Source organism: Agelaius phoeniceus, chromosome 5 (genome assembly GCF_051311805.1).
Source record: "Agelaius phoeniceus isolate bAgePho1 chromosome 5, bAgePho1.hap1, whole genome shotgun sequence".
Classification (NCBI taxonomy): Eukaryota; Metazoa; Chordata; class Aves; order Passeriformes; family Icteridae; genus Agelaius; species Agelaius phoeniceus.
In genome coordinates, this window is record NC_135269.1 from 10109990 (window position 1) to 10126888 (window position 16899).

The window sequence follows — 16899 nt, forward strand, 5'->3', positions numbered from 1 at the left end:
TCGAAGCACGGCTCCGTTCTCAAAGCGGGATGAAGCTCTCGAGCAGCGTGAGGCTCCTGAGGGCGGTGGCGCCGCGGCCCGGCCGCGCCCGTTCCCGCCCTTTCCCGGCCGCGGGAGGCGCTGAGGCGGCGGCGGAGCCGCGGGAGCGGCGTGAGGGCCGTCCGGGACCCCGGGGCCTTTGGGACCGGCGGGGCTCCCTTTGGGAGCGGCAGGGCTCCCTCTGCTGCGAAGGGAGCTGCGAGCAGCGCTGTCCCTGCCGCCTGTGCGTCCCCTCAGGCTGCAGCTGACGGCCCAAGTCTCCCTTGCTGCTCTGAGGTGCGTCCCCACGGTGGAAAGCCCCGCAAAAGCACCCGTTTGTTTAATATCTTTTTAGGGCAGTGTAGAAAAAAAAAAAGAGGTGAGTTTCTCTAAAAATCACTGTTAAAGTACACAGCTGTGGATTGAAGACACTCAGATCGGCTAAAATAGGTACCTACACGGGATGGGTGGGGGCTGCTTGGGCTTGTGAGGTGGCAGGATTGTTTTACACCTGGCTGAGGGGGACTGAGAAGTTCTGCTTTGTAAACGATTTTTAATACAAAGAAAAGTGTCTGTAAAATAAAATAGTTGCTCTCAGTTCAAAGTTAAAGTGCCTTGGCAGGACAGGGACAGGCACAGCTAGACATTATGGCCCAGCACTCTCTTCCTTTACATCATGTCCTCAACAGTCAGTAGTCGAAAAGCAGATTAAGTCTTGGCAATTTTCTCTCTCGTTTGAGGATAATTCTAATGCAAAAGCTTTTGATTTTCCAGTCTTTTCCAATAAAGAGACTTGTTGTTCAAGACACTTGTAAAATCTAAAATTCTACATACTACATAGAGAAACATCAACCTCAGAAAGAGCTCAGTATTAAAAAGTATTCTTTCCTTAGCATAGTGTGGCCATGTTTGTACAGATCCATGGAATCTGGAATTAAAAAACATTTTCACAGCTATTGACAAATAACTAAAAGTTTAAAAACCAACAAAAACAGAAATAGGAAACTATTTCGGGTTTTGTTGGTTTTGAGGTGTGTGAGAGAGTTGATAATGTTGGGGGGAATCTCACAGTCCTTAAAATTCAAAATATCTTTAATGAAGTTCTCAATTTTCATGTGTGAACTTAATTTTTAGGTCTGTCCCTGCCCTGGCTAGCAGAAAACCTACTGATATTTCTAGCAGTGTTGGATTGTGTCTAGAAGGAGAGGTTTACTAAACTAAATGAATGAATAATCTTTTTAAGAGGGTAGTCTATGTGTAAAATGTTTGCCAGTGTAGAAATGGCATTACTTACATTACAGAATGCAGAGGTATAATAGCTATAAAGAAGGATAAATCATAACCTGGAAGTTGCTCAGGACTTTAAAAAATGGCATAAGCATATGTATATTCACAGTGTGGGATGGCTTGATCACATTGTTCTCTGTGATTTATCATTTCTCTATTTGGGACAGTAGAATATTGGCATAGCTTTTGGGGAATGCAGTACAGGAGATGACAGAATGAGTAATAAACCTTACGGAAGCTGGCAGACATCTTAAGAAAATGGGTACTTTATCTTTTTTTTCCAGCAGAATCAAGTATGTTCCTAATAGCCCTGGCATTTTTTAACATGTTTTTAAAAGCATCACTGATGGGTAATGCTGTGGAATACCTCAAAACTAAACCAGTTTGACTGCTTGCATATCTTTACAGGTGCAGACTGTTAAAGAGATACCCATAATAGGTGCAGGTAAGCATGAAAACATACTTATTTTCAATTTATTGTGGAGGAGGTTATGTCACAAATACAATATACTGTTTCAGTAGGAAAAGATCTCACCATGGCACCATCAGGAAGAAAGCATGGAGGAAAAGCTGGTAAACCAGCACAGGAAGATCAGACCATACCTACTTTTGACTTTGAGGAGGAAAGAAAAGAACTGAGTGGATCAGAGGAAGATATTAGAGAAGGTGCTTATATGAAATTTTTAGGACATTTGTAAAATGTGGATTTTATCACATTTGTGATTATGAAAAGAAGGGAAGAACTTCTGAGTCAGCCAAGGGCTGAGCACTGTTTATGTGGCTTGTAATGCCAAAGACCACCAGGCTCCTACTGTATAATTTTGATTGGTAATTTTCAAAATAATATAAATATCTATTTGTGATTTTTCTTTATAAAGGTGCAGAATTACAGTACCTTTTTTACAGTAAATTCAGATTGGATTCTTATAAATTTTTGTGTTGTTTTTAGCTTTCTGATGATTGCTCTATTGTGAGTAATGGTGGAGTAGTGGCCAGAGAAAGTAAAACTATTTAGGACCAGGGCAGAGAAGTCAGAGCAGTGCCAGCTCCAGTCTGGCCTTGCAGAGCAATTCACCACCATCTGCCAGCTCCAGACTCAGAGTTACAGGAACTGCCTGTGTCACTGATGGGAACTGACCATGAGACATGGGCAGGGAAATGGCATTGCAGAAAAATAATTGCACTTTAATACTCAAACAACCGACACAAAATTTCTTTTTGTAAGTATTTCTATACTCCTTCTTAAGGTGACATACCAGTAATGGACAAGCATGGAAAGAAAAGACCTCTGGTGACTACTCATGTGGCTCCAGATGATGTGGGGTAAGGTTAGATGTTTTGGGGGCTTTTTCCAAAATAAGCAGGTCTTAAATAGATACCAACTTCAGTTATTCACTATGCTTATTTTTGCCTTGTTTGGGGTTGGTTTGGGTTTTTTTTTAATATTTGATTTAAAAAATCAAGTGACAATACAGTAGTGGTAGGTAAAAAAAAAATTATAAAAAGCATTTCAAAAGAGTAATTCTTCAGTTTCTTTGTAATTTCTTTTGAAAATGTAGGAAAAATTTATATATTTGTGTGTTCTTAAAATTTGTTTCTTTTAAAAGATTACTTGTTTTATCCTAAATTGTTGATAATGTCATTAAATCCTATTAATTTTTTTCTTCTCATTTTAGTTGCTTGAAGATATTACCAATACTTTACATGATCCACATATTGCATGAAAAATAAATTATTTTACAGATAAATCTTAATTTAATATTCATGGAGAGTGAATAAATATTAATCAAATTTAATATTCATGGATAGTGTAAATGTAATAAAAAAGTACATGCTAAAAGAGTTTTCAAGCAGATTATAACTGTTAGGTTGAAGATACTGTTCTTACTGCATTGTAACACTGCCTTACACACTGGTGTTGCCATCTTAGAGATGGTGCAAAAACAAACCTGAAGTTATTTGCCTTGGGATGTTTTACTGTGCCAGTCATGCTGAGAAGAACTTCTTTTCATTTGGTGTTCCAAATACCATTTTGTTTTCTTTGTCATAGGGAATAATCAATTTTATTTACTGACTCCCCTTACTCAAGGCATGTTAAAGTCCTCTTTATATAATAGTGCTTCTTTACTGGGGAGTAGCAAATAGATTCTAGCATTTCATTAAAAAAAAAGGCAAATTATTCTGTAAGAGAAACCTCCTCACAGGAGAAGAAAATGAGTAAAATTATCTTGTGGCAGTTCTGTTACTGCTTAGAATAATAGGCATGTGAATAAAATTAGTTCTAAGCATATTCAACAGGTCTAAAATCAGAAAACGGGCCAATAAAAATTTGAAACACTGTTTTGTAGGGGTGAAGTACAGAATATGTTGGAGAGATTTGGAGGTAAGTACATTTACATTCTAATAAATAAAATATAGTTGCAGAGTTGGCAGTAATAACTCACCATAAAATAACTTTCAAGACTTATGTAAAATGACTAGTCTCTGTAGCACTTTTCAGCATTTCTGAATAAAGCCAGTTTTCAGGAAAAAAAAAAAAATTATATCTAAGGAGAGCAAAGGGAATGAAGATGAGGGAATATCTGCATATAAACGAGTCACAGCTTGTAAGTGTAGATAATTACAAAGGAAAAGATGCATGAGTGCTTTGGATAATCAATTCCAATTTTAAGATGAAGTTTAAAAGGTAGTAAATATATTTTAGAGAAAAGGGACAATAGCAGTTTGCTGTTGTTCTCACTCAATTTTTTGTTACACTGGCATAGAGGATACTGGGGATGGCAAGACTTGAGTGAGAAATAATGGAAATGTAAATGTTAATATAAGCAGCAAAAGAGAACAAATAGTTCTAATTCTAGACAAGCAATTTTGGAAGTAGAGTTTAGTTGTGATACAGAATGAGAGAGCAGTCTGTACTTAGCACTTCCAAAAATCTAGAGAACAGGGAATCAGCAGGTAAGAGAATTTCAGCAGTCAGAAGGCGTCTGAGTTTCTAGAACAGCCAGATAACGAGGGGAAGTAATGCTGGTCATCCAGTGATGAGCAATTTGTGTGTGTCACTCAGCAGGATTTGGTATAGTCATAATCAGGTCCTCAGGTGGCTTTACCTAGTTAAATTACCAGCTGAATTCTACAGAGTGGCAGGATAGAGAAAAAATACTTTTAACATTTGTGAAGAATGAATAATACCCATCACAGAGTAAGCAGACATCAAAAAGCCATGGGAGGAAGGGAAACCATCTTAATGTCAGCATTACACACTCAATAACTGTATAATACTTTCATTGTATGTAATAAAAGAAACCTGTACAGAGTCATTACTTGCATGTCAAATTTAAGGTGAAAGAGAAGCTTGAGTAACTCCTTAATCCACAAATTAGGACTTTTGACTGTCACAAAATTATGGATTTTGTATTACATATTAGAATGGTATTAGAGATCTGGCAATTTAGATAAAAGGAGGATTTCAATGCTAAAAAGTTATGGTTGTCTGTAATTTAAGACTCAGGAAAGAAAGGAAGGAGGGAGAATGAATGGATCAGAGAGAGGATGCTGTCTGCACAAAATAGTGGGTTTGGCATTAGTAGAGACACATGCCTCAGCAAATTAGAGAAGTTTGACAGATGTTTCCTGAAATCTACAGCGAGAACGAAAATAAATCACTGTATTAATCTTAAGCTGTGACTTGATAAATCTCCAAATGTAAATTGAAGTGAAACAAACACAGTAACTTATATTAATAGTACTTAAAAAGCACTGTCTCTCTGAAGTATAAAAATAGTTATTCATTCATTCAGTATGTTCACAGGGATAGTAACCACATACTAACCTTAATTTATTTCTGAAATTCAAGAAATTGGCATATGATTCCGAAACAGGTGTTGGTTAGGGCATGTGACAAGCATAAAGAAACAGCATTCACACCAGTGCCACCAGCAGGCTGAGGGACATCACCACACCAGTTCAGATCACACCAGCTTCTTGTTGTTAGAACACACCTCATTTGCTTCTCCAAAGTGTAACTCATCAGCCTTTTTAATGCATGTCCAATATGCCTAATTTCTAAATATTCTTTGGCTTTCAGCTGACATTAACAAGGCTCTCTTAGCTAAGAGGAAACGATTAGAAATGTACACAAAAGCCTCACTCAAAACCAGTAACCAGAAGATTGAACACGTTTGGAAAACTCAGCAGGAGCAAAGGTGACCTTTCCTCTTGGTTTCCAAGCCTGTGGAACTAGATTCCCTTCTGGGTGACAGCATGGATAGCTGGTCTGTCACCTTGCAATAGCAAGTACTGTATCTAATGTTAAACATCTGCTCAGGACCTCTGCTGTCTTCCATTGTGTCCACTTTGTTAATCTGACAGTAATAATTCAGCACATTCTCTTTTGAACAGACAAATTTAAGATTTGGAACTCTGAGAGCAAGGTACATTAAAGAGGGTGGCTTACTTTAATCTTTATGGAAAGTGACCTTTGATGTTATTATGTATTTTAAAACAATGTGGGGGGGTCCCCACTTTGGAATTTTCTGTTTCTACCTGAAAACTGAAAAATGTTCAGTAAAACTTTAATATAATTCTGGTTAAGAAAGTAAATAATTTTCACCTTCCTTAACATTCCTCTCACCTCTTAAGGCATATTTAATTACTACATCTGATTCCAGAGATAGAGCAAAGTGAAAAAAGAGACAGTTAAAAACTAAAAGTCGGCAATACTTGTAACTGTCTTGGTGTTGTTCTACATTTATTTGTATTTGAAACTTGTACAGACAAAATTTTAAGAAATGAGCTGATCAGTTTTTCAATGTAAACACCTTGTGTTAAAGCAACTACCTGTAATTGAATTAGAAAAACATGGTAAATCTCTCAAAACCTGACACTGTTAGGAAGAAGAGTTGCTACAATTTCTTTTTAACCAGTATTTTATGGGAATGCTGCCTCTATGGATATATTCCACATCCACTCAGTGTACATGTGTGTTCAGTTTTTCCAAACATACAGTATTGAAATGGGGTCAGATGTCAAAGTAGCCTGTTTCTTTATCTGTGCCAGCTTTTATTCTATTCCATTGGTATGTTGAACCTTAGCTTTCCTTGTAATTCCCTGTAGCATTTGTCACACTTAGAGTGTCTCTTTATAGGCAGAAGCTCAATCATGAGTTCTCCCAGCAGTTCCTGACTTTATTTCAGCAGTGGGATGTAGATGTGCAAAAGGCAGAGGAGCAGGAAGAAAAACTTGCGGTGAGTTTCCAGCATGGTGGGAGCTTCACTGTATTTTCCACAAGGAGGGAATATTGTTGTTTCTATACTCAAGAAATGTAAAAACACTTTATGCAGTTTAAATATATGATTGTTTAAGTTTGGGAAGAGAGGTGCATTTATAAACTTTACTTCAAGTTTATAATCACTGCTAAGTGATGCCCTAGGCCAGCATGTGGCTTGAGAAAAGCAAGGACCATTTAAGGAGAGGAAAGACATGTGCTGTTTCTCTCCATCCATAGTCTTTGGGTTCAGGGAACAAAGGAATAAAGGAAAGTAGTTGTTTTTTAGCATACATTCCTTAAAAATATGCCTGTATACAATAAATTAAGAGAATTTGATCACTGAAAGAGGATAGGAGCTATACAATGGAATGTAATCATGTGCTGTTGCTCTGTTTGTACTTCCAACACATTTGCAAGGTTTGCTTTTCCTGAGGTAGCACATACCTAGGGATACCCTAAGAAGCTGTGGGACATAGCAATCCTCATGGGATTTTACAGGGATAATTCAGGTTGCAAGAGACCACAGGAGGTGACTTGGGGCTTAATCCAGTCTTCAGTCTTACTTTCACTAATAAAAGCCAGGATAACTTCTCCAGGCAGAGATCCACATTACAAGGCACAGATTTCCAATAAAGGCAGATTTTCTGATTCTGAAAAATCAAACTGGTGTGCTGTCCAAGCACTCTGCTTAACAACTGATGGAATTATGTTTTTCTTTTGCTTCTGCTTCAGAATATGCTTCGTCAGCAACAAAAGGTTTTTCAACAGGCAAGAATAGTTCAAAGTCAGCGACTGAAGACCATTAAGCAACTCTATGAGCAATTCTTAAAGGTAAATCTTTTTCTTGGAAAGCAGCTGATCCTTATCACTTAAGAAAGCTATATTAATTCAGTGTTTCAAGTTTAACAAAGTAGGCTAGACATACTAGACAGCAAACAAAAAAACTGTTTTGAGTACAACCACACAAAAATTTTAATTTTTTAATTAAAGGCATTCCTCACGAGAGAAAACCTTCTCTGCCTTAATAATTTTCATGACCCTTTGCTGGAATCTATCCTGTATGTTCATATCTCTCTTGTCCTCAGGAGTCTAAACTGGACCCAGCATTCCAGGTGTGGCTTCACCAGCTGCCAGTATACAGGGCAGATTCAAGTCCATCAATTTCTGACAAACCTTAATTTCAGAAATTCAAGTAATTTCCTAGCTGGGTTTGAAATTTCAGTTATGACAAGCTTGGTGTTTGGTTTGGGCTTTTTTGAAGCCTGGTAGTTGATAAAAATAAATCTGAAATGGAGCAACTCTTAGTTTAAAAAAATCAGAATTTACTGAGTATATTACAGAAGCATTAATAAATAATAACTGTTCCAAAATGTCAAAAATGTCTTCATCAAAGAGGAAAAACTGAACAGAAGGTCAAGTATCACTTTGATTTTTCTCCTCAAAAAAGATCAAAAGGTAGAAGTCAAACCTCAAATAAGCTTAAATAAATACAAATTAAGGAAAATGCAACTAGACACATACACAGAGGTAAGTGTAATTGTATGTAAAAAAGGGAAGATAACCAGGGAGTTTTATTTGGCTTATTTGGGGAGAAGTGTGCAAAGAAACGCAGTGGGGTTTATACTCCTCACTTCAAGTCCAGCAAGGTTGTCATGATATTGAACCCCTAGAATTCCTGACAGATGTCTGTTCAATCTCCCCTTGTAGCATTTTTATCTTAATTGAAATGCAGAAGAAGTAGCTGAGCCCTCACAGAGGCTGACTGGAGGGCTCTATCCTCTTCCCAGGGTACATACTGTTTAAATAGGAATGTAGACTGGAGTATGAAGTCCTGTATGATTCCTCTGCCAAGCTGTGACAAACTCATCAATTATCTGCGATCACTGTAAAAATTAAATTGTAGTATGAATAATGATTGGTTTGTTTGGTTGTTTTAAATTAACTACTTGACATTGAGGAGTTCTGAATTAATATTATCCTTAACTTCAGAGCATGGAAGAGCTGGAGAAGAGCAATGAAAATCTTCTGGCCGGTGCCCAAAACGAACTTCGCAAGGAAATGGCGATGTTGCAGAAGAAGATTATGATGGACACTGTAAGTATCAGATCTATGAAGTTAGTTAAATGCAGAAACAGAACATTCAATTAAAAGTCATTTGACATTCATTTAATTCAAAGGAATCATATTGATACAGCATTTGTTCAGCGTTATCTCCTTTTCTTGTGACAGCAACAGCAGGAGATGGCAACTGTTCGCAAGTCTCTTCAGTCCATGTTATTCTGATGGCTCAGTGGAGAAGCAACTTGTACCTAAGTAACACGATACAAGTACAGGCATTAGAAGGATGTTGAGATTTAAATGTTTCAAGGTTCCTATTAAACTCTTTCCTGGATTGTTCTAATCTTGTCTGTTCATGTTGTAAGAAGATATCTTAGTAAACTTTTATTACTGGGGGGCAGTATGGACCCCAAACTGTTCACTGTCTGTTCAGTTGATTTTTAAAAATTTCATATCCACTTCAAATAGCACTGGACTGTTTAAATAGTTTCACTTTTTTATACCAAATTGTAACAAGGGGAAGAATTAATGAAACATGCATTACCCAGATTTTACTTAATAACTTGAGGCCTTTAGGTACATTGTGCAAAGCTAACAAGCTGCAGATTGTCACAGTTTCAATTAGCCTGCTGATATATTAGCTGTTATAAAAATTCACAGGGTATGACATAGCTCAGACACAATTGTTTAATGATGTGTATTATGGTACATTAAAGTAAATTTTGTTAACTCTTTTGTTAGTCTAGACATTGTACTATGTCTGTATTAGTATGAGATTTATAAACTGCTGTAATTTGTCCAGAAAACTGGGGGTTTTTTAGTTAAATTATGAGCTTAATGTATCTGCTCATGTAACAATAATTAAAGATTATGCATTTTGGGTCTGCTTTCTGTAGAACCACTGCTAGAAGAAATTGACTTCATTTATTTAGTTACAAGACTTTGAGATGGAATGTTATTTTTTGCAATTCCAAATGACTAGCAATTTAGGGAGGCCTGAGTTTTAAGGATAAAGCATTTATCTTTCATGTATCTCATTACAGTAAATAAGTATAAACTAAACAATGAGCTTAGTGCACATGCAGTTTGTTTTTACAGAAAGCCATTACACCTGAATATCTACTTTTAAAAATTAGATAGTTGCCAACATATTTAATGCTTTGATTTAATATAACAGTAGATAAAAAGAACCATCCACGCACCCACACACACCAAATGTGATGTTATCACAACAATGTGTTTCAAAACCGTATTTTTCTTCTCAGCCTACAAGCATTTTTTGAGTCAAGTCATTTGATGGTGGTTCTCCAGGACTGGAAGCCAGATTAAGTGATGGCTAACTTGCAGTAACTTCAGCTGTTTGGTTATAATGACTATAGAACTTCTTGTTCTGCCCCTGCCAGAATTCAGGACAGGAGCAAACACGAGAGTTACACTGCTACACTGATGCATGAGGGGATATGGGCCTCTCATGGTAACGAGTAACAATGCTGGTTTGTAATTACTGAGTCTCAGCCCTCTAAGGCCAATGAAAGGAGGCTATGAAATAGGTGACAGGTTCTGCTTCAGATCTTCAGTAGGAGCTTATTTGTTAGCATTACCTCCTGCTTCTGGTTTGATTTGTTAGTATGGAGTCATGGTTCTGATTTTCTGAGTGATTTCTGCATTAGTCTCCTATTATCCACATACCTCTATCATATCCTCAAAACTACTTATACCTGCTATGCCAGGACAGTTTTGACCATTGTGGAGAACTCACTCATTTCACTCTTAAGATGTTGCCTGTGTCTTTTCATCAGGAGATAAATTTGCTTACTGTATTCAGCCAAAGTAAAATGGTCATTACCATCTTCTTTTCTATTTGACCACGGTCTAGGTTCAGGCTAAAATCATGTGCAGTTGCTGTGTCATTTCCAGCCTCAAACAGGAGTAGTAGGATTCATTCTGAATTTATATTAGTCACTTTGAGTTGTAGTCCTTTGGCAGTAACTGTTACAGTTACAGATCCTCAAAATGATCATTATTTTCTTCTTAGGCAGGAGGGTGGTGGATGCTATTTTATTTCCTCCAGAGCAGCAGACAATACACCACTTTAAAATCTCCTTGAACACCTCAGGAAGTATTTTTGACCTAATAAGCAGGTAGGAAGCTGCACTGGTAGTATTTTTAAAACAAACCATGGCATTCTTTATTGGACAGACAGAAAGCACTCCATTAACTCAGAAGCTCAGGTACATATCAGCAACTGGAAGGAGTAATGCACACTTACATTCAACAGCTTTTTAGATAAACGATATTCAAGTACTACCTCTTGAAAGGAGTTTATGTATAGGGTTTGTGTGCAAGTAATCAATTTTTCATTCAGCTTTTCTATAATGGCAACAGCCCTCTTGTTAGATATGTTACCCAGTGGGTCTGTTCTTAAAGGAAGAAAGAAGCTGATACTGGGCCTGAGTTCCTGTTTTGGAGAGTTTTACATTATGGTTCAGTTTTGTGCCCTTTTGTTTGGCTAAAGTACAGTGGCAGCTTCGAGACAATAGGATCAACTGTAAGGTAAATGAACACAAGGAAAGAGAGGGAAATACAGAAGGGTGAGCTGCAGGGCTGGAGCCACAGGCGTTGGAGTTTATCAATGAGCTTTGTGCTTCACTTGCATAGGCTTACAGACACAAGTCAGGGTGCCTAAAGTCAGTCCTCACACAGCTAGCTGTAGTCTAGAGAAGGATGAAGTAAAATGAGACTGACCTTACTGTGACCACAGAACCAGAAACTGGCCTTGAAGGAAAGTGCAAGCTAAAGTTTCATGTGGTAGCAGTAGGTTATGTACTTAGATTCTAGAGAATGCATGAATTCTAAAGGCACTCATAACAGTACTTTGAATCAGAAGAAAATTTTCCTGAGCTGTACCTCCTTTATCTACTGATCCAACAGCTTGTTCCTTGGAAGTACCAGAGGAGAGATTGAGTGATTTTTAGGTCATGGCTGCCTCATTTTACCAGCCTTAATAATGCAGGATTGAATTCATTGGTACATCTGACAACCACTTCAGAGCAGTTCCAACAAAACTTTAGAACCTAATGCTACAAAATTAGACATGAAATTCCTCTTCGAATTCTGGCTGGTAGCACCTTGCTTTGCATCTACATTCACCAGAAGAGAAATACAGAATTAAAGTTACCTAACAGGAGATGGCAACGTTTTCAAATGTAGTATTTGTGGTCTGAAACACAGGGAAATACATTCTGGTTCAAAAGTACAACAGCATCTGCAGAACTTTGTACCTACTAATTCTAACATCTGGTAATGTCTGAAACACAGTCAACTTTCCCATAAAACTGTTTTCTTCAAAAGCTTTATCTGTCTTCCCAAAAACACAGAGGCTGCTTCATTCCCCTAACTGCTTCTTCTCTTGTCCTTGACCTATTTAATCAGTCATTATGGTTTTGAACCTGCTCAGGAGCTTGATGAGATGAAATTCTGAAGACATGTATATGAAGATGAGCGGCAATCTGTAGGCACACACCACTGGCATATCTCAGCATATCAAACAAGGATATGAACTTCAAAAGAACAAAACAGAACAGGTTAAAAAAAATCCATTTTTTAAAATTGTCCCTACTATAAATATACTATACTTTAATAAGAATTGATCCAAGTGACAAGCATAACATAAATACATCATTGTAACATACAGCTACAGGGTGGTCTAGTTTAGAATTAAAAATAAAACCATCACAAAACCCTAACATCCTAACAGCACTAAACGCTTACAAGATCTGTTAAAAACCATTTGTCTGCAGTTCACAGAATGACTTTAAAAATCCACATAGACTAAAGCATAATTTCAGGAGAGATTTATAAATTTACTTTCATTTCTTTGTTCCAAGTAAAGCAAGCCAGTCAGCTCCCAAAAACATATTTACTTGGTACCCAGCACTCCCTCTGCAGTGACAGTAGAAATGTGAGCAAGTCAGAAATGGCAGAGCAGAATGACAGGGACAATTCTCAATGAATTCCTTAAAGCATGGTCCAGACAAAGAGTATAAAACACTTACCAATGCTATCCACAGGACAATATATTCATCAATGAAACTGTTGAAGTACTGGTCCAAAAACAGAAGTCCTGGCCCGATAAATGCAGAGTCCTGAAGACAAATTTCACTTTTTGTCATGTGAGCCACCTATGTTTGAAAAAAAAAAAAATAAATTAAAAAGTGCATCCATTCTTGCCCAGCAATGTCCTCTTGGAAGTTACATCTATACCCATATACCCATGCATTTCTAGCTATCTGCAGGGGCTACCTCCACTCTCTAGTTTTTCAGCACTGTATTCAAACTGTAAGAATATGCAAGTGTATTACTGAAAACAAATACTATGAATAGGTTTTTTTTTTAATTTTGGCTTTCCCAAAAGTTAACTAGGAAACAGACCTTTTCTCAGGTGGCAACACTTGTTCTCACTGTTTAGTAAGAAAGTCTGTAGAATACCTATTTTCTAGTGTTTGAAAAATGTCATCCTTGGAGAAAAAATAAAAGCATCTGGCTGGATTACTGATGTTGGTAAATTTGTAGTAAGGCAACTTTTTAAAATCCATTGAGGAGTGTTTTATGTACAAAAAAGACAAAGACTGGAAAGACAGAATAGAGACAGAAAAGTTTCTCTCTTCATTTTAATGATCACAGTAAATTCTTATTTCAGATAATTAAAGGAGAAGCCACAGCACTGTAAGTAAGGCTTAAGAGACCACAGTTAGGATGTTAACAACAGACAGTAAGTGCATTTCTAGGAATAAGTTAAACAAAACTGAAAGTCCTAACCAGTCCATTCAACAGCAAATACGTGTTTTCATCAGTGTCACATATAAACTCTCGGTAGAACCCTGAGTCTAGTTCAGTGTCTTGATCACAATGAATCTGGTAATACAGGAGCACAGCAAAATGGGAAAACTGTTCCCCCTGATCCAGTAAGTGTTTAGCCAAGAACCAGATTAGTTTAGCAGGTTTAGGACTGACTTACCACCAACTTCTGTGAGATTTTGGCATTCACAAGCCCAAATGTCAAGACATACAGGCAAGAATGTTTTTCAAACAGCTGAGTTGTAGACTTTTTATAAATTGTAATGGCCAGTGTGATAAGCAGTCCAATGTGCAGGGCTGGTGAAAGAACACTTGTTCCCTAAGATATAAAGGGATGGAAAATTTGTTTTAAACTTCAGTCACGTGATAAAGTCGAAGTCTTATACATATTTCAAATCCCATTAAACAAAACCAGAGTTGTCAAAACTTGTCAAAATCCATTAGTATTATGTCACTGCTCTTAGCACCCTTTGCAGTACCCTTTGACCACTAATCAATTTTTTAGGAAAATTCACTGCTGGTTCCCATGACAGAAGAAACCCAGTAACAGGCAGAGAGGAGGTAGATAATGAACTTTGCTTTAGCCATCTAACACTCACATGCCTGTCTGCTTAAAAGCTTAAACAAATAAAACCCTTAGGGATCATCTGAAACGTAATAAATTACGGGCATAAATTATTCAAACCTCAATTGAATTTTTAGAGCAACTTACTGCTATTGTAGATCCATTCTTTCCAACCCCTCCACCAAAGATGACACGGAAGTAATTGAAAAAAGAAAGTGCTGTTCCACATAGGATGCCAATAACTGCAAAGAACTTCAGTTCAAAGCCCAGCAAAGGGACCTAAGCAGAACACAAAAGAAACAAAACCAAAACAAAAAAAGAACAAACAAAGCACAACAAAACAAGAGAAAGATATTAAAAGTTAAGCACACAACACCTTTTTTAAGAAGTGATTAAAGCAGCCATTCTTACCTACTAAACAAATGTTTTATTTGAACCCTCACTTTCCTGGGAACAAGCTCAGAACAACAGTGTTTAAAATTTGTTTCCTTACTAAGAAAACAAGAACTATCTTTTGTAATGCTTAAACTTCACTACTGAGTACTTAAATTCTGTTCTTGAAATTCAGTTAGATCTTAGTCTGCTCCTCCTTAATATGTTCTTCAAATATTTTCACCACACAAGCAAAAATATGACAGACTACTGCCATCAATCACCATGATATGGGAGCAGGAAGAGGGGTAGAGTTCCTTCTGTTCCACTGGATAAAACAACACTGATCCACAGGAAAAACAAACACCATCTGCCTGCTGTGTGTTTTGTCATATTATTTGTATGCTGTATCTTTGCATATTATGGGACTATCATTAAAAGTCTCCAGATACAAATTTTAATTAAACAGTTACCTTCTGGAATCAATTGCAGTGTCAAGGAAACTTCCAAAGGCAGCAGAGGATTTTAAAAAGAAGTAATAAATGCAACTGTTTACTACATTTTTTGAATATATAGTTTTTTGTGATACAGCATAACTACAACAGATTCTAATAGTGAGGAAAAAATTAATCATAATTTAAGTTTAATGCACCTACTTTGTTTTCCAACATGAAGACAGGCTTTTTGAAAATAGAAAAAAATGGGCTGGGAAAAGGAAACAAAGTTCAGCTAAACATTCCTCCATTGCTGACTAAACTTTTGAACTAGTTTTCATTTCTACTGATTATCAATAGTATGGAAAAGTAAGCCTCAGCTCTTTGCACTATAACCAATCAGAACTATAAATTTCTGAGTAAAAGCCCTAGAAACCTGAAGATCTTTTGATACTGTCCACTAAAGTGCATCTTTAAAGATCAGAATAAAAGCTACAGATATGGAAATGTTTTGGGACAGAAAACAATGTTTTAAATATAAATATTTACATTTACACATCTGTGACATAATTCTTAAAAATCAGTATGGATAACTTAACCAAACTTAACCAAAACCCCCTGGCTTCATCCCACAGTTTCATTAAATTGAAGCATTTAATCCTTAAATTTTAAGATAAATTGTTTAACTGAAATGTATGCCTTACAATAAAATATACAAAATATATGAAACCAGAAAAAAAACCTATTTGCTAAAGCTTAACTATGTGTGGAGTACTAGTTCCAGATCAGAAGTTTATATATGGCAGATGGGGTCTTTTTTCCTCTGTGTAGCTAGAAATCTGTGCACAGGGAGTCACACCAATAGATCTAAGTTAACTATGGCATTAAAATAAACTACACTTACACAATAAGCTGAAACAACATTACACAACTGGTAGGTGTTGATAGTACTTGCACAGAGCAGCTTCAAATATCACAGGAACTGTGGGCACTTGAGAAGATACTCAACAGGAACTCTGAGCACTTAACACACTCACCTTATAGTCCCATAATCCTGTTCCTCCATAGGCAGTTATCAAGAGCAGCATTGTTATGGTGATCTGAACTTCAGTTACATCAATTCTGTGAAAGGAGACAAAAAAGAGATTTAGTTCAAGGACTTTTTGCTGTAAGTGTGAAGTGTGTGTGGAGGGAGGGGGGAATAAAACCCCCAGTAACTGTACTTGAAATGATATAAATATATATAGAATATTACTTTCCTTGACTGAGAAAGCCACTCGATATGGAGGCACACATCTCTGGCTAAGATTTAAAATGAAAGCTATACTCCTTTTCTGGAGCAAGCTACATATAATTTTGAAAGGGGGACACTTTAATGAATACACTGTTAACTATTTGAGAATTCTGTACAAATTTACAGACTTGTTGATGTGTAAACGTCAAATCAAGGTTTTAGGTAAACTCATAGTAAATGCAATCAAACATTTCCATTAAAAGCACAGCATATAAAAGCAGACACTATAACAAGCAGGCTGGGAAAGAAGGGATTTCTTTAAGCTTCATATCATGAAAACTTGACAGATACAGCCTGCAAAACAAGGGAGGACTGAGTCAGTGGATAGGTAAGCATTTGCCATATTTCTGAGAACACATAATTGCTATCTTGCTTTCCTCCATAAAAGCTGTTTTAGGAAAGGTGGCCTTGTATGCCCTGTGAAGTCCAGACTCCATGTTTCACCTTTTTTTTGTTCTCTGACAAGACAGACATATAAACTCTTTATTTTTGTATTTAATTGATGAAGGCTTATATGAAGCCAAGGCTCAAGAATAAAAAAAACCAAAAAACAAAACCAGTACTTTTTAAACTTTAACATAATTAAAATAATGACCAAAAAAAGGTGCATATCAAAGGTACCTTTTATGGTACCAAAGTTTTGAGACAGGTATCTTATCTTCATACTAAAGTTACCAGCAAACACTGATAATGAATGTTTAAGATTTCTTTTAGCAGTTGGAATAAATTTACTGTTTTAAGGTATTAT

The 16899-nt window shown here is 36.7% G+C and overlaps 2 protein-coding genes across 6 annotated transcripts in view; one reads left to right on the plus strand and one right to left on the minus strand.

Annotated features, from left to right (window-relative positions):
* Positions 1-8972, plus strand: SYCP3 (synaptonemal complex protein 3). 3 transcript variants are annotated; one of them, XM_077178277.1, is made up of 10 exons: positions 1-315; positions 1714-1750; positions 1825-1971; positions 2553-2628; positions 3654-3688; positions 5390-5507; positions 6449-6548; positions 7304-7402; positions 8561-8665; positions 8801-8972. In XM_077178277.1, the coding sequence occupies exons 3-10, from the start codon at positions 1842-1844 to the stop codon at positions 8852-8854; spliced, it is 717 nt and encodes a 238-aa protein (XP_077034392.1). In that variant the 5' UTR covers positions 1-315; positions 1714-1750; positions 1825-1841; the 3' UTR covers positions 8855-8972. The 3 variants fall into 3 exon arrangements, with proteins under 3 accessions (XP_077034392.1, XP_054486952.2, XP_077034391.1); XM_054630977.2 differs by having other exon boundaries at positions 1828-1971; XM_077178276.1 differs by having other exon boundaries at positions 1-1971.
* CHPT1 (choline phosphotransferase 1) overlaps positions 7873-16899 on the minus strand; it is a 21512-nt gene continuing 12485 nt past the window's right edge. The window contains exons 4-9 of one of the 3 annotated variants that reach the window (XR_013182295.1): positions 15895-15979; positions 14199-14330; positions 13647-13805; positions 12685-12810; positions 11537-12189; positions 7873-8880 (exon numbers count right to left, since the gene is read on the minus strand). Coding sequence is in view for 2 of the 3 variants with exons in the window: in XM_054630976.2 (XP_054486951.2) it covers positions 8836-8880; positions 12079-12189; positions 12685-12810; positions 13647-13805; positions 14199-14330; positions 15895-15979 (658 nt within the window). In the remaining variant the exon portion in view is untranslated. The remainder of the gene's footprint in view (positions 8881-11536; positions 12190-12684; positions 12811-13646; positions 13806-14198; positions 14331-15894; positions 15980-16899) is intronic. The other 2 variants (XM_054630976.2, XM_077178275.1) reach the window with 2 other exon arrangements.

Excerpts from the sequence above, each read along its gene's own strand:
- SYCP3 (XM_077178276.1), top strand. The coding sequence starts at position 1,797 with ATGTCACAAATACAATATACTGTTTCAGTAGGAAAAGATCTCACCATG. Across the intron at positions 7,403-8,560 it reads TCTATGAGCAATTCTTAAAG|AGCATGGAAGAGCTGGAGAA; the intron begins GTAAATCTTTTT and ends CCTTAACTTCAG. Across the intron at positions 8,666-8,800 it reads AGAAGATTATGATGGACACT|CAACAGCAGGAGATGGCAAC; the intron begins GTAAGTATCAGA and ends TTCTTGTGACAG.